This window comes from Macaca mulatta, chromosome 14 (genome assembly GCF_049350105.2).
Source record: "Macaca mulatta isolate MMU2019108-1 chromosome 14, T2T-MMU8v2.0, whole genome shotgun sequence".
NCBI lineage: Eukaryota > Metazoa > Chordata > Mammalia > Primates > Cercopithecidae > Macaca > Macaca mulatta.
In genome coordinates, this window is record NC_133419.1 from 8,433,947 (window position 1) to 8,459,420 (window position 25,474).

The following is a 25,474-nucleotide window of genomic DNA, read 5'->3' on the forward strand; positions in this document are numbered from 1 at the left end:
GTCTCTACTAAAAAATACAAAAAACTAGCCGGGCGAGGCGGCGGGCGCCTGTAGTCCCAGCTACTCGGGAGGCTGAGGCAGGAGAATGGCGTAAACCCGGGGGGCGGAGCTTGCAGTGAGCTGAGATCCGGCCACTGCACTCCAGCCCGGGCGACAGAGCCAGACTCCGTCTCAAAAAAAAAAAAAAAAAGAAAGTGCACAAATAATACATTCTCACAAAGTGAGCACTTCCTTATCCAGCACCCAGATCAAGAGACAAAACAGCCCCCCAAAGAAAGCCCCGTGAGGTTTTGCACTCTCTACTGCCCCGAACCCCTATTATTATTATTATTATCATCATCATCATTATTAAGAACTGGGGTCTCTTTCTGTTACCCAGACTGGAGTACAGTGGTGTGATCAGAGCTCACTGCAGCCTCAACCTCCTGGGCTCAGGCAATCCTCCCACCTCAGCCTCCTGAGTAGCTGGGACTATTGGCACACACCACCACGCCCGGTTAATTTTTAGAATTTTTTTGTAGAGACAGGGTCTTGCTTTGTTACCTAGACTGCTCTAGAACTCCTGGCTTCAAGCAATCCTCCCACCTCAGCCTCTGAAAGTGTCGGAATTACAGGCATGAGTGACTGCACCCGGCCTTCTATACTGCTTCTAACAGAAAAAAATAATGTTGCCAGTTTTTGTATTAAATGGAAGCAGACAGGAGGTACAATTTCATGTCTGTGAGGTTTATCCATGTTACTCATTCGGTTATATGAATGTCTACCCTTTGTTGATTTTTTTTTTTAGAGACAGGGTCTCACTCTGTCACCCAGGCTGGAGTGCAGTGGCCATTCACAAGTGTGAGGATAGCTCACTGTAGCCTCAAATTCCCAGGATCAAGCAATCCTTTGCCTCAGCCTCCTGGGTAGCTGGGACTACAGCTACAGGCATGAGCCATCACACCCAGCTAAATTTAAAAAATATTTTTAGAGGTGGTTGCCAGGCTGGTTTTGAACTCCTGGCCTCAAGGGATCCTTAGCCTCCCGAGTTGCTGGGATTACAGGCACAAAGAACCATGCCCGGCTATTTCTTCTTCTGTTAATGGACATCTGGGTTGTTTCCAGTTTGGGGCTGTTATAAATAGTGCTGTTAAGAACATTCTTGTTCATGTCTTTGGCTGAACATATGTATACTTTTCTGTTGCTAAGCCAACATGTTCTTGTTCTCTCTTTTTAAACAAAGTTCTATAATGGAAATTTTCAAACATACTCAAAAGTAGATAGAATGGAATAATGAACCCCATTGTACCTATTACGTAGCTTCAGTTTTCTTTTGTTTGTATCTTTTGGGGATTTTTTTTGAGACACAGTCGTGCTCTGTTGTCCAGCCTGGAGTGAGGTGGCATGATCCTAGAACACTGCAGTCTCCAACTCCTCCTGCCTCAGCCTCATGAGTAGCTGGGACTGCAGGTGCACGTCACCATGCCTGGCTGAGTTTTAAATTTTTTTGTAGAGATGGGGATCTCACAATGTTGCCTAGGCTGGTCTTGAACTTCTGGCCTCAAGTAATCCTCCTGCCTCAGCCTCCCAAAGTTCTGCGATTACATGCACGAGTCGCCATGCCCAGCCAATATCATCATCATTATTACTAACAATAAGACTATTAAATGTGTTTAAGAATTCATTATGTTAATTTAAAAAATTATTTTAATAGACATCCTACTAGGGATGTGAGGTCAAAATATTCTATAGACATCCTACTAGGGATGTGAGGTCAAAACATTCTATCGTAAAGTCTTTTGAAATAATTCTGGTTGGATGTGGTGGCTCACGGCCAGAACTGCAATAGGTGCAGTTGCCTGAACTGAATCCTTTTGCTAAAACAGACAGTTGGCTGGGTGTGGCTTATACTGCAATCCCAGCACTTTGGGAAGCTGAGGCAGGAGAATTGCTTGAGCCCAGGAATTAGACCAGCCTGGGCAACATAGCAAGACCCTATCTTTGCAAAAAAATTAGCCAGACGTTGGCCAGACATGGTGGCTCATGCCTGTAATCCAGCACTTTGGGAGGCTGAGGCAGGCAGATGTCGAGGTCAGGAGATCGAGACCATCCTGGCTAACACAGTGAAACCCCGTCTCTACAAAAATACAAAAAAATTAGCCAGGTGTGGTGGCGGGCGCCTGTAGTCCCAGCTACTCAGGAGGCTGAGGCAGGAGAATGGTGTGAACCCGGGAGGCGGAGCTTGTAGTGAGCCAAGATGGCACCACTGCACTCCAGCCTGGGCGACAGAGCAAGACTCTGTCTCTAATAATAATAATAATAATAATTAACAAAAATTAGCCAGACATGACAGCATGTGGCTGTGGTCCCAGCTACTCAGGAGGCTGACGTGGGAGGATCACCTGAGCCAGGAGGTCAAGGCTGCAGCCAGCCATGATCGTACCACTGCACTCCACCCTGGGCGACACAGCGAGACCTTGTCTTAAAAAAAGTAAAAAGGACATTACTAGGCTGGTGACCTGCTGGTGGTGGCTGCAGATGGAGAGGCTTCCCTCAGCAATGATTTAGTGGGGTGGGATGGAGGTGGGGCTGGGCCCAGAGGAACTGACCCCCTTTGTACCATTGAGTGAAGCCAGTAAACCTGCCCCACCCCAGGCATACCCCCTTCTATGAGGTACTGCCCAGCCCGGCGAGCAAGCGTGCCCACTGCTTATCAAGGCGGAAGGCAGCACTCATCAGCTTGTAGTCAATGCAGTGCCTGCAACAAAGCTGCTCCAATCCAGAACGCAGCCCGGGGAGAAATATGTCTGAAGTCACCATAGCTGTCTCGTCTGCAAAGTGACTTCTCGGAGGGTTACCTGACCTCGGCCCTACTGCAAAGGAATCATCACTGTGGGGTCCAGAACCTCAGGTGGGTGTCAGGGCCATCCGTGGGCACTGCAGGAGTACTCTTCTGTGGACAGAGTTCACATGTCACCCTCACTGCAGGAAAGTGTCACCTACGGGTGCAGACATCCATGGAAGTGACGTATCTGCTGCCTACTTTGGTGCAAGGAAGCACGCAGGGTGACGCAGAGGCCTCCACGCAGCCTGGTGTCTGTCATCTTGCCGGCTGTGCTGTTTGGGCCTGGCCCTCTTTTGGGCCTGCCTGAAGGTCAGCCACCCTGTCCAGAGCTTCTCCTGAGCCCCTCGAGGACTCACAGACTGTGCCTGGCCCCTTCAAGGGAGCAGGGAGCCAGCAGCTGCCATCCTTTCTGGGTAGAGGTGGGAAGGAGCCGGGCTGTGTTTGGGTCTGGGGTAGGCAGAGCCTCTGCTGGCCAGCCACTCCCTCAAGGCTGCTGTGTTTACAGAGAAGCAAACCAGGTGTTGTTCCTAACACTGGGTCCCACAAGAAGACAGTTCTTTTTTTTTTTTTTTTTTGTGACGGAGTCTCGCTCTGTCACCCAGGCTGGAGTGCAGTGGCCGGATCTCAGCTCACTGCAAGCTCCGCCTCCCGGGTTCACGCCATTCTCCTGCCTCAGCCTCCCGAGTAGCTGGGACTACAGGCGCCCGCCACCTCGCCCGGCTAGTTTTTTGTATTTTTTAGTAGAGACGGGGTTTCACCGTGTTAGCCAGGATGGAAGAAGACAGTTCTAACCTCGTCCTTCCCATACACTCCCTGAGAGCCATTCCTGTCCCTTCCACATTCCAGAGCACGATGGGTGGGCACCCCTGGGCCTGCCTCGGCTCCCTCAGGCTCTTCTCCCTACCTTCCACGTCCTGGTGTGGGGGTGGTGACAGCCGTGGCTCTGCAGACCACAGGATCTGACCTATATGTGACCATTTAACAGAGTACATGTCCCTAGGCCTATATTTCCCTTAATTCCTCCCTCGAGCCCCCTAGCTCCCAACTGTAGCATTTAACTGGGCTGGGGCTGGGTAGGGTTGCTCTGTCCTGGGGGTGGCCAGGGACTCATCCAGTGCTTATAAATAAGGCCACAACTCAAAGAAAAAAAAATAGACATTAGGACAGTTGAGGTCTAAAATGAGGTGGAAGTGATGCATCGGTGTACTTTTCCCGATGTCCTGGGTGGCGTTATGTGGGAGAACGCCCTTGTTTGCACGAAACACACACTTAGTTGGGGCAGTACAGAATCCCCTTGTCCAATGATTGTCAAATGCCTCAAAGGGAACACTTTGTATTGCTTGCAACTTTTTCTGTGGGTTCTAAACAGTATCACAGTTTTGGACACTCTTTTTAGCAATCTCTGCATTGTCAGGGTCCTCAGCCCCACCCTGCTCTCCATTGTCCACGTGGCTGCTGGTGGATCTCTCTGGGAACTCCAGCCAATTAGTCCTGCTCCTCCGGGACTCTTACTGCGAAATCCCCACTTTCCTGGGACCAGCCTGTCCCTCCCACCCATGGCACTGGAGCCCAGAGACCCCACACCAGCAGAGCCAGGTCCTCACCCTGGTTGTCACCTTCAGCCACTGCCCAATGTACACCTGGGCTGAGCCCTTCTTGAGGAAGCCAAGGGACAATGACAGGACCAGCTGGGGAAGGCAGGGCAGGAAACTAAAGCCCCGGGGCAATCGTGGGTTTGGCACTGAGGGGCGCCAGGGACCACGCTGTAGGATGAATGGGGGCGAATCTGCCTACCAGGCCGTGCTCCTGAGGCCTGCGTCCACTGTACAGAAGGGCACCTTTTCCCAGGTCCACAGGGAGCCCGTGCTGGCAGGGCCTGCCTGGGCCCTCCAGAGCATCTCTGAATTGTGGAGGAAGAGGCAGGACCCTGCCTGGGGCTGGGTGGGGCAGGTTTGGGGCCACAGGCTGAGGCTTGGAGGAGCCTGGAGGACCCGGGTAGGATGTGGGCACAGGAAGGGGCAGGCCCGAAGAGCAAGAGGAGGACCCTGTCCTGGCCTTGCTCAAAACCAAGGCCACACAGCACTGGACCACTGGCCTATGGGCTGGGGTCAGCATCACCAACCCGGAAGGCCTATCCGGAGGAGAGATGGGCCCTGGGAGGGCAGGAGCTGGGCCTCCTCCCATCCTTCACACCTGGCTATGCCCTTGCGCAGTGGCTGCTTGCTCTTAGGACCAAGCCCCACAGGCCCAGGTAGCCTGTCCGGCTTTGCTCTGGGTTCTTAGACAGTGCTTGCCAATGCTAAGCACATTTTTGTTGAAGTTGTGGAAGGACTGGTCCTCAACTATACAGTAGGGTGGCCCTAGAAGTCTGAGATCACGCCCCCCTCCCCCCGCCATTTTGTAGGTGAGACAGAGACTTGATGACCTGCCCCAGGTCATCCTTCCCAGTGAAGGGAAACGCAGAGGACAAACATAAGCACCCTCTCCTCCCTGAGTGCCACCCACCTGGCTCCTGAGGTCCTAGCTGAGGGCTCACTGACCCTCAGGGCAGCCTTTGAGCCACCACTGCCCCTCAGGTACTTGAGGGCAGGGGAAGCACTGTTGGTGTCTGGCTACTGAGCAGCAGAGCTGGGAAGCCTCCTTGAGTTCTGTCTCCCCGGGCACTCAGGCCTCCAGGGATTTGGTAGTTCCCAGCCACTCCCAGCCCTGGGCACACGAGCAGGACACAGCTGGGGAGCGGAGTAGAGTATGCCAGGGCAGAGAAGGGAAGTCTCTGGGCTGGGACCAAGAGCCAGAGATGCAGAGAGGAAGCAAGATGGCGCGAATGAGGAGGCCCCTGATTCACCACGTACTCTGCCCCGTTACTAGCGCCAGAAAGTGAGTCAGCCTCAGAGCTGACGCCACCCTGTTCTACCCCGGCTCCACCTGGGCCCTAGTCCAGGCTGCGGTCATTTTCAGCTGTGACAGCAGCTTTGACAGCCTCCTAAAGGACCATTTCCTGCAGATGTCAAGGTGTGACTTGAACACTAGGCCGGGGCCTGGGGTCCATGCCAGGGACAACTGACTGCCCGGTCCCAACCCTGAAAGCACCTCCTAGGCTTCCTTTATTTTTTTGTTGAAACAAGGTCTTACTCTGTTGCCCAGGCTGGAGTACAGTGGCACCATCTTGGCTCACTGTTACCTCGACATTCTGGGCTCCAGCGATTCTACTGAGTAGGTGGGATTACAGGCACCCGCCATCACACCATGTTTTTGTTTTTGTTTTTTTTTGTATTTTTAGTCAAGATGGGGTTTTGCCATGTTGGTCAGACTAGTCTTGAACTCCTGGCCTCAAGTGATTCACCCACCTCAGCCTCCCAGAGGGCTGGGATTATAGGCGTGTGCCACTGTTCCCAGCTTCCTCCTAGGCTTTTGAAACTGCCCCAAGTCCTAGTCCCAGCCTAGACACCCCAGGACACCCTTCCTGAAGAAGCCCACGAAGCAGCCAAGATGAAAACAGAATCAAGAGTCAGACGTCAAACTACAGAGAATACAGAGCTCGAGGAAGGGCACCCAGAGACTCAGCCCTGCAGCTCCAGCCACACAAAAGCAATAGCGTCAGTGTCAACCGTGCATCTTCAGGCTACTGGGTTTTGCACCTTGTCTACAGTTTTCTCACCCCAAGATTATTTAAAATTTTTTTATTTTTATTTTTTTTTGAGACAGGGTCTGAGTGTCACCCAGGCTAGAGTGCAGTGGCTCAATCAGGGCCCACTGCAGCCTGTCTCCCGGGTTCAAGCGATCCTCCCACCTCAGCATCCCAAGTAGCTGGGACTACAGGCGCTCACCACCACGCCTGGCTAATCTTTGTATTTTTGGCAGAGATGGGGTTTTGCCACGTTACTCAGGTTGGTCTCAAATTCCTGGGCTCAAACGATCCTCCTGCCTCAGCCTCCTAAAGTGCTGTGATTACAAGCGTGAGCCACCGTGCCCAGTTGATTATTTTTTAAAGTTCAGTTTTCGTCAATTTATTTTTTGGTTTCATTTTTAAAATCTTAAAACGTGGGAGCCACCTGGGAAGTATGTGAGTGTACGTGGGGCGGGGCACCAGTGTCCTGGGCACCCAAGGTGGCCGTTTGTCTTTCTATGGATTTGAGGCTCACATGTCCCCCAGCAGCTCGGTCAAGCTCTATCACAGAGTTCAGGCCAAGGATCCCATTGTTCTGGGTCACTGCACGTGGGCAAGTCTCCCAGGAGGCACTGGGCTCAGCCCTCCCCATACCGCGTGCACAAAACACTCCCAGCCCTCCCCGTACCGCGTGCACAAAACACTCCCAGCCCTCCCCGTACCGCGTGCACAAAACACTCCCAGCCCAACCTTGGGAATTTCACTCCTCTAGACACAGACCAGAGTGGCACAGGACAGCCAAGACAGAAGGTGGCACCTGTGCCCTGCCCAAAACCCAATCCCCAGCCCACCAGGCTGGGCAGTCCTGGGCTGCCCTGGGCTCTCTGACAGGGAGAGATTACAGGACAGTGACCTGTGCAGCCCCCGAGGCCAGGAGAGAGCAGGGTGACGAGTTTCTAAAACTGCCTTCCACTTTCTATCAGAGAGCCGGCCCTGCAGAGATGTGACCGACAGCCAGGGGAGAAGGAAGGAGCCTCAGAGGACCCTTCTCGCTCTCTCTTCCGTTGTTTAGTTGTGTCATTTGATGGCCGGGTTTCACCTAGCAGGAGCCAGACTCTGTGCCACACCCAACCAAGGATCTAACCCTGGAATCTGTACCACGACCAGGGAGGAAAAAATAAGGAGGGAGCTTTATTTAATATGAAGGTTGCGGCGGGGCCGGGGAGGGAGGGCGCTGTCACTTGGTGATGGTGTTCCTGCAGAGAAGAACAGGGCGTGAGGCTGCAGAGGCGGGCACAGGCCACGCCACCTCTCCCCTCCCCACCCCACACACCCAACCCCACCAGCCTCGAGTCACTCACGCGTTCATGCTCTTGCCGCTGCCGCTGAGCACGATGTAGGGGGTCTTCTGAGCCTTCTGCTTCTCCTGGAGCAGGGCCACAGTGCCCAGGGGTGTGTCACTGGAGCTCATCTTCTTCAGGAGCTGCGGGGTCAGGGCCACTCAACAAGGGCTGCAGTAGGCCCCACACACCAGCCACCCCTGCCCCGGCAGGCGCAAGGCCCCCCACGTCCCCAAGAGCACCCACCGCCTCCTCATCCAGCTTCTTCATCCGCCGCTCTGTCTTCATCTTGCCTGAGCCCTTGCCATGGAAGCGGTGGGACAGCTGCCGGAAAGCCTGGGGACACAGGGCATGAGGGGAGCTGCAGAGCCCTGGCTGGGGCCGGAGCCACCTGTGCCCACAAGGTGTGTAGTAACAGGGCGGGTGTTGATTCACCCCAATGCCAGGCCTGGGGTGGTGGGAAGGGGATAGGAAAAGGGCACAGACCCTGGCACTCTGCAGGGCCCCAGCAGAGGCCGGGAGACCAGCTTGGCTAGCAGATGTGCTGCCATGGTGGCAGAGTACAGGGAACCTGGTGACCTGCCACGCAGGGGCGGGGACTGGACGCTGGGGCTGGAGGGAGACAAACCCCAGAGAGCATGGGGGCAGCTGAGTGGTGGGCAGGAGGGTCGGGCAGCCTACAAGAGTGATGGAAGGGTCTGGATGCTGGAATGGCCCTGCGGGCCAGGAAAGCGTTGAAGGGTTCACACGGGTGAGGACAGGAGGGCAGAGGTCCCGAGTGCCTGTTGGACCCTCCTGCCTGGCCTGCGAAAGGACTGCTGTGCCCACTAGAGACTAACTAAGGCAGAGCCCTTCTCGGCCCTGAGGGCCCCCTCCCTATCCGTGGCACTTCACCAGGCCCCCGGCCAGAGGCTGATGGAGCCAGGACCCTGGGGCATTGCACGGCCCTGGGCTTGGCCTCCCTGTGGCAGGCTGGGCCTCCGCCTGCAAAAGGCCCTGCTCACCTCCTTGGGTGTGAGTTTCCGGCCCGTCTCATCCACGTATTCGATCTTAACATCAGGTTTGTAGCCGTCCTTCTCCTTGAAGTCCTGTGTGAAGCCTCGGTACTCCTCCCGCCGGCTGTACTTGTCATCGATGGCCCTGGCCCGAGACAGAGGGGGCCTTAGTGTGAGGAGCTGCTGCCTGCTGTGTTCCTGCAGCTCCGAGCTGGCACAGGCCCATCAGCCCTGCACATACCCCGCCACACTCACATCTTATCCTCGATGCAGTACACGGCTGAAGGCAGCGACTTGTTGGGGGCCTTCACCCGGGCCACCTTCTGCACTGTGGTCTCCAGCAGCCCTAGGGACGGAGGGGTTGTGAGACTCCCAACCCCTTGAGGGCCGCAGCTCCAGGGCCGCCTCAGAACGTAGAGCAGGCCCTGCGGGGGCACCTCCCTTTCCTTGTCTCTGGAAAGCCATCAGGCCTGTTCTACAGGCAAAGCAAAGATGCCAGAAACGCGCCCCATGCCAAGGGCCACTGGCCAGGGAAATGCAGAGCTGGGGTCCTAACACCAGGGCTCTCTGTGCCACAGCTGGACCAGTTTCAACTCCGCTCTCCTTCCTGGAGCACGTGTGGAGCCTCAAAGGCAGAGCAGACGGACAGACGCCGGGGTGGAGGGGAAGGAGTGGCTCTGGGCCAGGGAGTTGGCTCCAGCATTGGGACTGAAAGGGGCAGCAGAGGGGACCGGAGGGGACCCTGCCTGCACCTGCCGCACCGCAGGCCCTCACCAGCCCTTTTCCTGCTGCAGCACCCAGGCCCACCCAAATTAGGGCTGCCCTGAGCTCCCTACCTTTGTTCTGACACAGGAGCAGGGCAGCCGCCAGCCCCCTATTCACGATCGGTTCCTCGTCCAGGATGGTGGTGGAGGAGGCTGAGAACTAGGGGACATGTGACAGAAGTGGTTAGCAGGCCATACCGGCTCTTCTCAGCCCCACCCACTGGTCACCACCCACCAGGCACCAGGCCTCCACAACATTTAATTTCCTCATTTACTCCTCAGATCGCCCTGAGAGGTCTGCAGAGCCCACTCTGGATGAGGAGGCTGAGGCTCTGGACACTGAGCCCAGTGCTCATCTCTAGTTTGAGCGCCACCCCCATGCCCACCCGCCAGCGGCGCAGCCCTCACATCCTGCTGCTGCTTCTCCTCGTCCAGGTTCACTGTGCTCCAGCCGATGTTCTCCTCCCCGTCAGATTCGGAGCCGCCGTTGGCCGAGCGCTCCTCATCCCGTTCAAAGTCCTGGGGCACAAAAGGCCAGGGTTGGTGCAGGCGCCCAGCCAGCCCAGGGAAGTGCAGGGTGGGGCCGCCCCAGACGCACCATGAGCTCCTCCTGTTCCTCGCGGTTGCCAGCCAGCCCGTAGGTGGGGATCTCCCCCAAGGTGCGGCAGAACTCGGACGTGGCGTTGAACACGATGGCCCCCTTCCGCTCAGGATCCTCATCCTCCTCCCAGCCCCGCTGGCGAGACTCCAGCTTCTTCACAATCTCCACCACCTGGGGGAGGGAGCAGCTGTGGGCAAACCCAGCAGTTTCTGGGGTGATGCCATTGAGACCCAAGAACCCAAGGGTCCTCCCTGGCAGCAGCAAAACAGGCCACGCCCACAGCCCATGCAGGCCCAGCTGCTCTCTGCCTCCTGACTCCACTCTGCACCTCTTTCACTGGGGTCACTGTTCTGCTCCAAACCCGTCAATGGGTTTGGATGCCCTTTAAATGAACACCCAACATCCTACAGGGCCTTCCTGACCAGGCCTGTGCCGATCCCCCTCCAAAGCCCCTCGCACACTACCTCAGCCTCAAGCTCCTTCCTCCAGGGTCCCTCCTGCCACTCGCCCCTCCCCCAACAAACCCGTTTCAGGACTCTCTAGACAGCACTTCTAGAACCCGCAGTGCGGTGAGGTGGCCCACTCTTTTGACTTCCCACAGCCTAGCTTCTCGCTTCCTGCTTCACCAAGAAAGCAGGTTCCGTGACATGGGAAGAGAACTCGCTCGTGCTGCCAGCACTGAATCCAGCGACCCCCACACAGGCACCAGCACCCTCTGCTTTCCCTCCTGTCGCAGATGCCCAGCCACACGCAACGATTACCCACTATCTCCCCTCTTAAAAAAACTCCTTCCTCAACCCTGCAGCCCCAACAGCAAACTCCTCACTCCTTAGTGAAGGTTCAAGTCACTATGTCCACTTCTGCATCCCTCTTCCATTTTATATGACATTCATTTTTTTTTTTTTTTTTTTTTTTTGAGACGGAGTCTGGCTCTGTCACCCAGGCTGGAGTGCAGTGGCGCGATCTCAGCTCACTGCAAGCTCCGCCTCCCGGGTTTACGCCATTCTCCTGCCTCAGCCTCCCGAGTAGCTGGGACTACAGGCGCCCGCCACCTCGCCCGGCTAGTTTTTTGTATTTTTTAGTAGAGACGGGGTTTCACCGTGTTAGCCAGGATGGTCTCGATCTCCTGACCTTGTGATCCGCCCGTCTCGGCCTCCCAAAGTGCTGGGATTACAGGCTTGAGCCACCGCGCCCGGCCGACATTCATTTTTTTAAAAAAGCTTCTGAGGCGGGTGGATTGCTTGAGTTTGGGAGATCGAGACCAGCCTGGGCAACATGCCCAAATCCCATCTCTACAAAAAATATAAAAATCAGCCATTGTGGTCGCACACGCCTATAGTCTCAGCTACTGGAGGCTGAAGTGGGAGGATTGCTTGAGCTTGGGAGTTCAAGGCTGCCAAGATCACACCACTGCACTCAAGAGTGGGCAACAGAGTGAAACCTTGTCTCAAAAAAAAAAAAAAAAAAAAATCTCCCAGGGGCTGGGTGTGGTCGCTCACATCTGTAATCCTAGCACTTTGGGAGGCCAAGGCTAGAGCATCACTTGAGCCCAAGAGTTCGAGACCAGCCTGGGCAATAAGGTGAAACACAGTCTCTACAAAAAATACAAAGATCAACCAGGCATTGTGGTGTATGCCTGTAGTCTCAGCTACTTGGGAGGCTGGGGTGGGTGGGTCGCTTGAGCCTGGAGGTCGAAGCTAGGGTGAGCCGTGATGTTGCCACTGCACTCAAGCCTGGGCTGAGCAATACCCTGTCTCAAAAAAAAAAAAAAAATCTTCCAGAACATCCAGGAACATTTATTTTTTTAATGAATTTCATTGTAAACATAAAAGGGGGTATATCTAATGCATCATACGCTATTTACTTATTGAGATCATCTCACTCTGTCACCCATGCTGGAGTGCAATGGCATGATCTCTGCTCACTGTAATCTCCACCTCCCAGGTTCAAGTGATTCTCCTGCCTCAGCCTCCTCAGTAGCTAGGACTACAGGTACATGCCCCCACGACCAGCTGATTTTTGTATTTTTAGTAGACACAGGGTTTCACCATGTTGCCCAGGCTGGTCCCAAAACCAACTTCCAGTGATCCACTCACCTTGGCCTCCCAAAGTGCTGGGATTACAGGTATGAACCATCACACCCAGCTGCTATGCTTTTTTTTTTTTTTTTTTTGAGACAGAGTCTCGCTGTTGGCCAGGCTGGAGTGAAGTGGCACCATCTTGACTCACTGCAACCTCTGCCTCTCGGGTTCAAGTGATTCTCCTGCCTCAGCCTCCTGAGTAGCTGGGATTACAGGCATGCGCCACCATGCCCAGCTAATTTTTTTTTGTATTTTTAGTAGAGACGGGGTTTCACCATGTTGGCCAGGATGGTCTCGGTCTCCCGATCTCATGATCCACCCGCCTCGGCCTCCCAAAGTGCTGGGATTACAGGCGTGAGCCACCACGCCCGGTCGCTGATGTGCTTTTTAAAACAGTAACTAAACACACACCCATGTCCCTCTGCCTTGGGCTGGGGCAGCATCACTAATGCCCTGCTCAGACCTGAGCATCCCCTCCCCATCTGTGTTCATGACTCATCAGCTTGTCTTCATGGCTTTGGCACATAAGGACCTGCCCCTGAACAGTTATTTTGTTGTGTATTAAGTATTCTACAACCTGAGCCACACTGTACGACTCTTCTATAATTTGTTTTGTAAAAAAATCTGTGCCTCCGAGAGTAACCCTGATGCACATGGCTGTAGCTCATCAGTTTCCACTATGGAATCACAGCCCGTGAGCTGGATGCTCCTCGATGTCCAGCCCACTAAGGACGGACTTTTTTTGTCACAAGTACTGCAGCTGCAGGCCCACTGACACTGTCTCCTGGTGCAGGTAGGCACACTCAGGAGAGGTGTGGGGTGAGCCCGGGGCACACACACGTTCCCTCTCGTCTGATTAGACTCCTGCCCATGGCTGTGAGCAGCGTGGCTGAGGATTCTGGCCGCTCCACGTCTTTACTCATACTCGCTACTGTTTCAGGTTTGGACCTTTCTGCAGAATTGTTTGGGGGTGGCAGGTGCCTCACTGTTTTAGCTCAGCTTCCCGTGATCCCTCCTGAAGCTGGGTTCAGCGGGTATTTTTCTGGTCAGTTAGGCTTTCTCTTCTGTGAACTGCCTGTCTTACCTACATCTTTCGCCCATTTTCTGTTTTGTTGATTTGTTTTGTCTGTTGGTATACTCTTGACACCAACCCATTCTTGGTTGTATATATGGCCAAATATCTTTTTTTGGTCTGTGTTTTTATATTCTTCATATGTTTTGTAAAAAAAAAAAAAAAAAAAAAAAAACTTATGTTCCAATTTCTTTTTTTTTTTGAGACAGAGTCTCGCTCTGTCGCCCAGGCTGGAGTGCAGTGGCATGATCTCAGCTCACTGCAAGCTCCGCCTCCTGGGTTCACACTACTCTCCTGCCTCAGCCTCCCGAGTAGCTGGGACTACAGGCGCCCGCCACCACGCCCAGCTATTTGTTTTTGTGTGTGTTTGTGTTTTTTTTTTTTTAGACAGAGTTTCAATCTTGTCACCCAGACTGGAGTGCAATGGCACCATCTCGGCTCACTGCAACCTCTGCCTCCCAGGTTCAAGTGATTCTCCTGCCTCAGCCTCCCGAAGTAGCTGGGATTACAGGCGCCCACCACCATGCCCAGCTAATTTTTTTGTACTTTTAGTTGAGATGGGGTTTCACCATGTTGGCCAGGTTGGTCTTGAACTCCTGACCTCAGGTGATCCAACCACCCGCCTCGGCCTCCCAAAGTGCTAAGATTACAGGAGTGAGCCACCACGCCTGGCCTTTTTTGTATTTTTTTTAGTAGAGATGGGGTTTTACCATGTTAGCCAGGATGGTCTCGATCTGCTGACCTCGTGATCTGCCCGCCTCTGCCTCCCAAAAAGCATTGGGATTACAGGCCACCGTGCCCGGCCACACATTCTCAATTTCTATGTAGTTATATGTTCACTTTTTTCTTCATGGTTTCTTGAAGAAACCCACCCATGGAACCTGTTTCTTTTTTTTTTTTTTTTTTTTTTTTTTTGAGACAGGATCTTGTTCTATCACCCAGGCTGGAGTGCAGTGGCCCAGTCATAGCTGACTGTAACCTCGAAGTCCTAGACTCAAGCAATTCTCCTGCCACAGCCTCCAGCATCGCTGGGGCTTCAGACACATGCCACCATGCCCAGCTAATTAAAAACACATTTTTAGAGATGGGTTTGGCCGGGGGGAGGGGGGCCTTGCTATGTTGCCCAGGCTGGTCTCGAACTCCTGGCCTCAAGCAATTCTCCTGCCTTGGCTTTGCTAACAACTTAAACAAATCTTTTCTACCAAAAAGTTAGAAATGTAATTTCCTTAGTTTGATTCCGAAATGTTATGTTTTTACTTTGAAGTTCTTAATCTATCTGCAAGGTGTGAGGTACAAACCCAATTTCACTTTTTCCCCAAATAAATAGATAACTGACTGTCCCAAATCCACTCACTGCACTGATAAGCATCTCTTTCCACTGGGACACGGTTCTGTCTCGGGGCCCCTCTGTCTGGTCTCTGTCCTATTAATCTATCCTTATGCAATCCCACACTGCCACAATGCCCCTACTTTATCCAATTTCAGAATCAGTTTGCCAGATTCGAAAACAGTCCCTACTGGGATTTTTACTGGAATTGCATTTAACCTAGAAACGAACTACATGATATGGACATCTTGACGATATGCTGTCCTATCTAGGAACTATGTACCCCCTAAATTCATATGGGGAAGCCCTAACCCCCAATGACTGTATGTGGACAGAGTACCTTTAGGGAGGTGGAGATTGCAGTGAGCTGATAGGAGCCACTGCGCCCCAACCTGGGCGACAAAGTGGGACGCTGTCACAAAACAAAACAATCAAGGATTCTCTCTGTCTTCTCCATCCTTTCTTTCTAGCTCATTGACTGTATTAACCTCAATCTAGTAATTCTTCAACCACATCACGACTCCAGGCCCTGTCCTCATACCCATCACTCTCTGTTATGTCCCTCAGTACCCAGTTTAGACTCAGGGGAAATCAACAGAACCTCTCCTTTGTGAAACGCTTAACTGCCTTGTCCCTCCTCCCTAGAAAACCCAATCCTCAATCCCACCATCTACCACTTCAGGGCATTAATCCCACCATCCCCCTCCTCAGCTCATTAATCCCACCATCCTCCTCCTCAACTCATTAATCCCACCATCCCCCTCCTCAGCAGCCCATTAATCTCACCATCCTCCTCCTCAACTCATTAATCCCACCATCCCCCTCCTCAGCAGCCCATTAATCCCACCATCCTCCTCCTCAGCTCATTAATCCCACCATCCCCCTCCTCAGCAGCCCATTAATCTCACCATCCTCCTCCTCAGCTCATTAATCCCACCATCCCTCTCCTCAGCCCATTAATCCCACCATCCCCCTCCTCAGCCCATTAATCCCACCATCCCCCTCCTCAGCCCATTAATCCCACCATCCCCGCTGCCTGGCAGGCCTGCTCTTCTCCAGTGGTATGTCTGCCCACCACTCTCCAGAACAGCATCTCCCGTCTCTTTGCACCGCCACCCCTGCCACCTCGTCACTCAAAAACACTGGAACAATCGGACATGGGCTGCCTTGACTTCCCCTAACCAAGGTCACCACAGCTGCTGTGCCCTCCCCACCTTCCCTCCCGAAATACATGACGACACGAGCTGGCTTCACTCAAGCCGACCCTCCATTTGTACTCTAGGCTCCACCACTGCCTGCCAAAATCTTTTTCCTCTTCCGTCATAAATTTGTCTCCCCTACATACTCTAGAATCTCCATTAGTCAGAAAAAGGCTCCTTTGCGGGTGTGAAACTTGACTGGATGCTGCTTACAACAAAAAATTAAAAAGACATTTTGGGGGATAACTGGAAAGTCTGGGCATGCGAGCTGCTGTTTTACAGCATTTATGGGCTTGTTAGGGCAGTGTGCTTATGCGGGAGAAGGCCCTGATTTCGCCAGATGCCTGCTGAAGTAGTTAAGGATGCAGTGTCATGATATCTGCAACTTGCAGTGGTCAGCAAAAAAAGAAGAGAAAGAAAAGAACTGTAACAATATTTATAATTACTGACTCTAGAAGACAAAGGTGTTCACTGTGACAGGCTTTCCACTTTTCTGCCTGCACAGTGTGTGGGGTGTGGCTCATATGTTTAAAAAACCTTCTAGGTGGCCAGGCGCGGTGGCTCATGCCTGTAATCCCAGCACTTTGGGAGGCTGAGGCAGGTATATCATGAGGTCAGGAGTTTGAGACCAGCCTGACCAACATGGTGAAACCCCGTTCCTTCTAAAAATACAAAAATCAGCTGGGTGTAGCGGTGTGCACCTGTAGTTCCAGCTACTCAGGAGGCTGAGACAGGAGAATTGCTTGAGCCCGGGAGGTGGAGGTTGCAGTGAGCCGAGATCGTGCCACTGCACTCCAGCCTGGCAACAGAGCAAGACTCCGTCTCAAAAAACAACAACAACAAAAACTTTCTAGGCTAGACCAGGCCTGGTGGCTCAAGCCTGTAACCCCAGTACTTTGGGAGGTGGAGGCGAGAGGATCGTTTGAGCTCAGGAATTTAAGACCAGCCTGAGCAACACACTGAGACCCTCTACAAAAATTTTACAAATTTGCCAGGTGTGGTGGCACATGTCTGTGCTCTCAGCTACTTGAGAGGCTGAGGCAGGAGGATCCCTTGAGCCCGGGAGTTCAAGGCTGCAGTGAACTATGATCACGCCACTGCACTCCAGCCAGGGCAACAGAACGAGACCTTGTTTCTTAAAACAACAACAACAGAAACAACTTCCTAGGTGAGTCTAATGTTCAGGCAGGCTAAGATCCATGGGACTAATACCCTTATGTTCATTTCAGTCATAAAACAGCCCTGTCAGCCTATCACCCCATTTATCTGTTCGTTTTTAGAGCCAGGCCATGCAAACTATGTCCCACCACCTGTTCTTAGAAATAAAGTGTTACTGGAACCCAGTCATGCCCACTCACTTAGAGACTGTCTTGGCTGTTTTCCCTACAACAGCAGAGCACCCAAGGTGCCGGACAGAGACCATATGCCCTTAAACCTCAAATATGTCCTCTCCAGTCCTTTAAACCTCAAATACGTCCTCTCCAGCCCTTTAAACCTCAAATACGTCCTCTCCAGTCCGGACCGGCCTCCGTCCCGGGTGCAGCCCTCACTTCCTCAACTCCCCTGTCCTCCCGGTCCTCAATCCACTGCAACTGTCCCCTCTTTGCCTGCCAGTGGTATCAGAAGCCTCCCTCCCTTGCTCCCTCTCCTGGACACCTTTCTTGGCTTCTTCCTAGGTGAGAAGTGTGGGGTCGGGCTAAAAATGTGGCCTCTGGAATGACAGAGGTGACAGAACCTCCCTCATAGGGTGTTGCTGGGAGGATGGAATGAATCAGCAAACACAGAGCAGGCGGGCAGTGCCTGGCACACTGTGCCTGTGGGGCAGCGATGACCGTGGGCTCAAGGCTCCCCCTGCATTGGCCTCCTGACCTCTCCGTCTCAGCTCACACCACCCCCTCACTCTCTGCTCTGCTCCGGCCTCCCTGGCCCTCAGGCACTCTAAGGTCTCTTCTCCTGAGATACCTGCTGGTTGATCTACCACCTAAACGCCAGCCTGTCACCTGCTGCCACCCCTAATCCCCCGCAAGGCTGGCTCTTCTGTGTGACTCAAGTCTCAGCTGAACTAGTACCTTGGAAAGGTCTTCCCCGCACTCCCCCGTCTAAGATCCCAACCCCAGCACATTATATTGGCCTACTGAGTGCCCAGCTCCTGTCACCATCAGAAATTACCGTTCCTGCGTTCACCAGGTCACTGCTGCTCCCTAAGCTCTCCCCCACACACTCTAGAAAGCCACTTCCCTGAGTCCAGGGCCCCGTGGCTGTCCTGTTCACCAATGACCTTCTCGGCCCAAGAACAATGCACTACCCACAGCAGGCACTCAACAAACATGCACAGGAAGAGACAGGCCAGGAAAGGATCCCCTACTAAAGCAGGCATCTAAAAACTTTTGCAAAACATGACTTTTAAACAGAAAACATGACTTTAACCAGGGCTGGTCGCAGTGGCTCACACCTGTAATCTTAGCATTTTTGGAGGCCGAGGCAGGCAGATCATGAGGTCAGGAGTTGGAGACCAGCCTGGCCAACACGGTGAAACCCCGTCTCTACTAAAAATACAAAAATTAGCCGGGTGTGGTGGCAGGTGCCTGTAATCCCAGCCACTCAGGAGGCTAAGGAATGAGAATCACTTGAACCAGGGAGGCGGAGGCTGCAGTGAGCCGAGGCCACGCCATTGCACTCCAGCCTGGGCGACAGAGCAAAACACTTGTCTCAAAAAAAAACAAAACCCAGAAAACAAAAAACAAATGGAAAAGAGGCTTCAGACAGGAATGTGGCTGTTGCCTATGACACATGTGCTCGTGAGGACAGGTGACTGCTGACGCACTGGTAGCCCCAGGCCTGCCCATGCCCAGCCTCACCTTCTCGCCACTGTCTCGCAGCTGCTGCAGCTGCTGTAACTGTCGCAGCCGGCGTCCCTTCTCCAGCTGCTTCTGCAGCTCCAGCTCTGCCTCGTCCTCCTCCAGCACCTGCGGGGACCCCGGCTGTGGAGCTCCACCTTCCTCTGGGGGATACACAGGGGATGCCTGCTCAGACAATCTCCTCCAACCCAGGGCTCCTGTCCCTGCCCCCTCCCACCCCCTGGCCAGGCCCTCACCCTCATCACTGATGTCCATGTTCTCCACTCGGGTGTCATCCGACGGCAGGGGCTGAGGCACGGGCTCCTTCTCCTCCTCCACCTCAGACACTCGGCGGCGACCCCGTCCCCGCAGTCTGAGGGAAGGAGGCCTCTCTGGTGAGCACCGGCCCCCGGGACACCCCAGCCCAGCCCTCTCACCCCACCATGGTGTCCAAGCCCACCTGGAACCAAAGTCCCCATCCTGAGTCTGGTCCCCGAGAGGCAACAGGTCATCCGCCCGCACTACGACCTCCTTCTCCTTCTTGCGGATTTTCCTCACCCTCCGCTTGGTCCTTCTAAAGGCCACCTGAGGGGAAGAGGGAGGCGTGGGGCGGGGCGGGGAAAGGCAGGCCACCACAAGCCCGCGAGGATGAACACTTCTTTGGTGTTCTTCTGTGCTAGCCAGTGTCCTGAGCACTTCTCACACATGAGCAACACGTGGGGTGGTTACTATCTCCCTTCCACTGGTGATTAGGGAAACTGGGGCACAGAGAGGTTAAGTACCTTCCCCAAGGTCGCCCAGCTCCTAGGTGGGAAAGCCGGGCAGTCTGGCTCCAGAGTCCTGCTCTTACCCACTGAGCAAGACGCCTACTACACCAGCTGACTACCTCACGTTCACACAGTCACTCTGCGGACAGAATCCACGCACACCTTTCCAGTCACCCCTCAGCCACACTGTCACTCATCCTCACAGCAACCTCAGGAGGTGGCTCCTATCACTGCCACTCCAGATGGGGCACCCCAGGCTCACAGTTAAATGGCTTACCCAAGGCACAAGCTGGCAGTATGGCAGAGCAGAAACACCAACTGGGGCCCATCTGGCTCAGCAGCCCTGACCCGTCAACACCTGGTGCCTCCCCAGGTTGCCATTTACTGCTTGCCCACGAGGCCAAGCGCTTTGTGAACAGAAATACTTGCCCTCTCTTCCCAGTGCCTGCGGGCAGCGCAGGAGCCCCAAGGGGAGGGAGAATCATGACCCCAAGTACAAGGCGCAAGAGGGCTCACCATCTCCTCGGGTGTGAGGTACTCGGAGGCCAGCCGGGGCCCCACCGTGCTCAGGGACTGAGCCTGCAGCCGCAGCTTGGCCCGGATCTCCTCCAACTCCCGTTCCCGCAGGCCATCGGCCATGCCCCCCTGCTCCAAGCGGAAGGAATGCGGCTGCTCCCCCTCAAGCTCTTCGTCGTACTTGGACAGGATAGAGCGAGGTTTTTGCTACAAGGTAAGAGGTACAGGTTGGGACCCAGGGTGGCTCCTGAAAAGCCACTGAGCCACCACCTCCTCAGAGCCCCTATTCCCGACATTCTCCACCCCAGCCCCCGCCGCCCAGCCTGCTTGGGCCGTGCCTGCGCCAGGTCGTCCACACTCTCGTCCTCGGCATAAGGCAGGTAGTCGGGCTTCTTCTTCCGCAGCTCCACATTCTTCTCTGCCCGCTCCTTATCCACCAGGTTCACGTTCACCAGCACGTCCTCCTCCTCCTGCAGCACGCCTGCGGGCAGCACAGAGCAGTGGCCATTCACACTTGTCCACAACTCAGCAGAGGCTGTGCCCCGACCCAAGGCACCCAGCTCGCGTCACCTTTGTCCTTAAGGGTGAGGATCATGGTCTCCCCTTCTCGGAAGGAATCAATGGCATGCTCCACGGTGAGGCCCTGCAGGTCCCGGGCACTGTACAGGTCCTAACAGAAGAATCAGGCGAGTAAAGAACCTCCCTCCATGCGCCCAACCTTGGGATTCCAGCATCAAGGCCGCCAGTGTGCCCTGCACCACCCACCCCGGCTGCTGCAGCCTCACCTGCCGTCTCTGCCCGAACTCCTCCTCTACCAGAGTGCTGACACCAAACTCTTGGTCCATCTCCTCCAGTAACTTTGCCTATGGGACAGGGAGGGGTGACCTAGGACCTCAGGCCACTCAGCACCACCAGAAAACACTCAGGGCTCTACCAAGCGGAGTGCAAAAAGAGCAGGCCTTGCAGGAAAGTTGCTGAGAATCCAAAGCGGATGCTACCAACCACAGCCCATCCCCTCTCCGAACCCCGTCTCAACTCTCTGGGGTCCACCCCCTGCCTCAATGCCCAGTCAGGCCAGCAAAAGCACTGGGCAACCACCCCATGCTGCCCAGGTGCTCACCCTCTTCTCTGCCAGGTCTTTCTCCTTCTGCAGCTGCCGGCTCCTCTCGATCCAGGCTGCAGTGTCGTCCAGCCAGGGATCATCCTCTCCTAGGGTCTTTATCTTCCTGAAGAGGGGAGAAAGTGATGCTCCAGGAGCCCAGCTCCTGCTCCCAACCCCACTCAAAAGGCAGCCAAGGATGGTGGCCTCCCCAGCCCTTCCCTTGCCTGCCCTGGCCAGGACCCCTCACCCCAGCTTTTGGTTCAGCAGGCGCTTCTCCTTGGCAGCCGCCAGCTTCTCCCGCAGCTCCTCTCGCTGTCGCAAGGCCATAGGATTGATGACATCGGCTGTCACGGGCTCCTCCTTGGTGCCCGCCTCTGGAAGGGGGGCCCAGACGTGAGGCTATGCCCGCCCATGGCTGGTGGGGAGAGGAGGGAGCCACTCACCCTGCCCCCTTCCAGCTCAGGGGGCCAGAAGGGGTCAGGACAGGAAGGAACAATCCTTCACCTCCCTGCTCCCACTTCGTCCCCACACTCCTGGCCAACCCATGCAGCACGACAGGACCCTCTGTGGCTTCCAAAGCTCCTCAAATTGTGCTTTAAAGAAAAACAACAGACCCACCCCCGCACAGCCCAGTTTGCAGCAAGCGTGCACATCTTCCAGTCCATCTAACAACACCTCACAGCCAGAGTGAGTATGCGAAGGCCACGGCTCTAACTCAGAAAACAAGCAGAGCCCCAGGTCCACATTAGAACAGCAAGAAGGGACCTCGTGCCTTCCGGCAAATATGCATGTGTAAGACCACTAAACCGTGCTGAACCTGCCCTCTAATCCCACCTTCTTCAAAGACCCCTTCAGATGGCCCTCTCCCCCAAACCCCATCCTCAGCCCCATGCTCACCCTTCTTGATGGCATTGACCTCCAAGGGTTTCAGCCCCAACTTTGCCCGGAGTTTACTGAGAACAAGAGATACAAGTGTTAGGGGCTATCAAAGGATACAAGTGTTACGGGCTATCAAAGACACAGGGTGCCATGTGCATTTCCAAACAGACAGGAGAAGAAACAGGGTGGGAGTGAGCGGTCCCAAACACACGGTCTGCCCCAGGAAGCCTAGGACACTGGGAAGGGCCCTGGCCTCCAAAGCAGGAAACATGGGCGCCAGCCTGGTCTGCATCTAACCGGTGAATGCCACTTTACTCTTAGGTATTAGTTTCCTCTTCTATAACTCTACTGTTGGCTAAAATGATCTATACAACCTTTCCAACTCCAATTAGCACACTTTCATGTGAGAAAGCCTCCCCAGGGCTGGCCCCAGAGCCACCTATCTTAGAAAAACAAAGTGGAAACAAGGGAGACAGTACTCACTTGGTCTCCTCAATGCTGAGTGAGGAGGCATCGCCTGAGCTAGTTTTGGAGCTGGCAGCTGGAAGAAGAAGAAGCATGGCTCAGGAGCTGAACATAGGGCCAACAAGCCAGCATCAGTGCCTCCAACTGCAGGATCAAAGATGAGGGCCCCTCACCAGCACCTGGGCCTGATGAAACACCAGAAAACAGCAGCTTCTTCCACCCAAGCTCCCCAGCAGCTCCTCTGCCCGAGTCCAGTCTCAGAGCCCTGCCTCTTCTGCGCACCTTCCTATCCTGACCCAAGAGATCCAAACTGCTACAGTCACCATTCTGCCCTCTCCTTTTTTCTTTCATTTTTTTTTTTTAAGAGACAAGGTCTCTTAAAGAGATGGAGCAAGACTTTGTCTCAAAAAAAAAAAAAAAACACCTCTTCCTTTCCTGCATTCCCATCCTGTATCTTAAAGGCTCCACTCTCCACCTGGGCCCTGGATCCCAATCTCTCCAGGCTCCCCAAAGTCACCAGTCTCCTTCATTTCTAATCTAACGGGTTCTTTTCAGTTCTGGTTTTCCTTGATCTCCTGTGGTATATGGGACTGCTGATCACTCCCTCCTTCTAACAATACTCTATTTCCAAAGTTCCCATGACACAAAGGTTTTCCTGCCTCTTTGGTTACTCTATCTCCTTTTTTTGGTAACATCTTTCTCTGCCTACTACTAACATAAGGGCATTTCTCAGGTTCTATTCCTGACCCCGGCTTCTCATGTCGCATTCTTTCGCGGGCTTCACTGGCCACCCAGATACTGACTCCCAATGGCTTTATCCAGTCCAAACTCTGGATTTCCCTATGCACATAAACCTTGACAACCCCAAAAGTGAATTATCTTCCCCCACCCTGCTCCAAATCTCCTTCTCTTCCCTACTCCTCAATTTCAGTAGAAATGACACCCACTACCTATCTGGCTGCTCAAGCCAAAATTCAAGGAGTCATCCTCAATTCCTTCTCCTTCCCACCCTCATACAAGTACTGAGTTCTGTTCATTCCTCCTCTAAAACACCTCTCCAACCTGTCCACTTCTCTCCACTCCACTGCTGCTGCCTTGGTGCAGGCCACCATCAGCCCTCACCTGGTCTGTAGCCCTCCTGATTTCCTGGTCTCCAATCCTGACTACCTTTGACTAAGTTCTCAATCCAGTAATGTTTACAAAATACGGATCTGAGCAACTCACTCCTCAACTCACAGCCAAGGCTCCCTACTACCTTGTCAAGACAATCTACATTTCTTAACAGAGCCTACAGTACAGGATCCTTTGCGTTCACATCCCTGCCTATCTTACTCCTTCATTTCTCTACCAGGAGCCCTACACGATTCGTCCAATACGATTCGTCAAATACCAGGTTTTTCTTGTCTCTGCATATGCTGACACTACTTCATTCATTCATTCAACACATTTATTGAGAATCTGTGACTGTACCAGACAACTGAGAAAAACGGAAGCTCTCTATCCTCAAGGAGCCAGGTGGAGACAGTCTACCTCTAATCCCAAACAATCGTAGAAAAGCTTTTTTGAGACAGAGTCTCGCTTTGTTGCCCAGGCTGCAGTGCACTGGCGGGATCGCAGCACACTGCAGCCTCTAACTCCTGGGCTCATGGGATCCCGTAGAAAGACTATTTAATAAGAGTTGATATAGACAGTCTGGGGGTTTCCCGATCCGGAGAGCTTTGCTGACACTGTGCGCACACCCAGACCCGCACGTTCTGGGACCCCTGCCCGACCCGCCCCCTGCGCAGGCCCCGCCTCCTCACCGGCCTCATAGCCGTCATCGCGTTTCTCCCGCTTCACACGCCGCTCCGAGGGCTCTGCCTGGCTGCGCTCCCGCCCGTGCGTGCTGCTCCGGGCCTCAGCTTCGGCCCCGCGCCGCCCGCTCCCGCGCTCGCCCCCACGTTCCCGGCTCCGCTTCCGTCGTTCGCCACCGCTACCGCCACTGCCGCCACTCCGGTGCTTGTGTTTTTTGTGTTCCCGGTGCCGCGGCGGCTGCTCGGTGGCGCCCCCGGTGCCGGCCGCCGCCGTCGTCCCGGTCGCCTCCTTCTCTCCGCGGTGCTTCTTGGACGACCCCATAGTGGCACGTCCACTCCAAGCCCGGCTACCGCCGAGCCCAGACAACGCAAAATGGGAATACTTCCGGGTCGCTCGGCAGCCGCTGTCGTGTTGCCGGAAACTAAGAGCGGCTGCTTCCGTCGCTCGCCCTGGAGCCGGCCCCAGAGGCTCATGGGAAGACCGGGATCACTGCTCCACTGCACATTCGCGCCGTCGCGGGTCGGGTGGGTTCTTTGAGCCAGTGGTCCCGTTGTGCATTCGCTACTCAAGGGAAGCGGAATTAACCCGGAGATGGGATCCCAGAACTGGAAGGACTTAGAGGGCATTAAGCCAGTGTCTTCGTGGCTGGAAGTTCCTCCCCGGCATCCCTGCGCTTGCACTTCACCGACAACGGGGTGTTCACTACCTCACGGCCTTTCCGTAGACACCTCCCTCCTACAATGGGCGCTCGCTTAGTGGACTCCTAGGGTCGTGGCTTCAACGGGTGTTGTTTTCCCGTTATCTCAAATTCCATAGCCCAGTTTCCGACCCGCTATAACTAGTATCGTTAGGGAACGCTTCCTTCCCACGTTCCCTGGTTTTTTTGTTTTGTTTTTTTCCCTTGAGATAGGATCTCACTCTGTTGCTCAGGCTGGAGTGCAGTGGCGCGATCACGGCGCACTGCAGCCTCGACCTCCCGCGCTCAAGTGATCCTACCCCCTCAGCCTTCCCACTAGCTGGGACTACTACGAATGAACGCTACCACGCCCCTTTAATTTTTGTATTTTTTTGTAGATGGGCGGGGGGTGTCTCGAACTCCTGAAGCCAGGCTATCCACCCGCCTTGGCCTCCCGAAATGCTGAGATTACAGGCATGCGCCCCTGCGCCCAGCCCTGGATTGGATTTTTTAAACCCGCGCCCCGTGAACTGTTAAGACTGAAGGAGCGCCACATGAGCGTCAGTGTATCCTTGGAACCCCTGAAATTGAATGCAAAATGTGGCACATCTGTGTGTATGAGTTTTTT

General features: G+C 54.3%; 1 protein-coding gene across 1 annotated transcript; it reads right to left on the reverse strand.

The window, feature by feature from the left end:
- Positions 1 to 7,602: 7,602 nt before the first annotated feature.
- SART1 (spliceosome associated factor 1, recruiter of U4/U6.U5 tri-snRNP) lies at positions 7,603 to 24,538 on the reverse strand. Its single transcript, XM_015113661.3, has 20 exons — positions 24,179 to 24,538; positions 22,395 to 22,452; positions 21,930 to 21,985; positions 21,280 to 21,406; positions 21,051 to 21,156; positions 20,716 to 20,793; positions 20,501 to 20,600; positions 20,269 to 20,411; positions 19,931 to 20,137; positions 19,108 to 19,232; positions 18,905 to 19,020; positions 18,669 to 18,811; positions 10,129 to 10,302; positions 9,939 to 10,049; positions 9,603 to 9,690; positions 9,022 to 9,112; positions 8,776 to 8,911; positions 8,018 to 8,107; positions 7,793 to 7,914; positions 7,603 to 7,687 (listed from the first exon to the last, which is right to left on the reverse strand). The coding sequence occupies exons 1-20, from the start codon at positions 24,489 to 24,491 to the stop codon at positions 7,669 to 7,671; spliced, it is 2,403 nt and encodes an 800-aa protein (XP_014969147.1). The 5' UTR covers positions 24,492 to 24,538; the 3' UTR covers positions 7,603 to 7,668.
- Between the last annotated feature and the right edge of the window lie 936 nt (positions 24,539 to 25,474).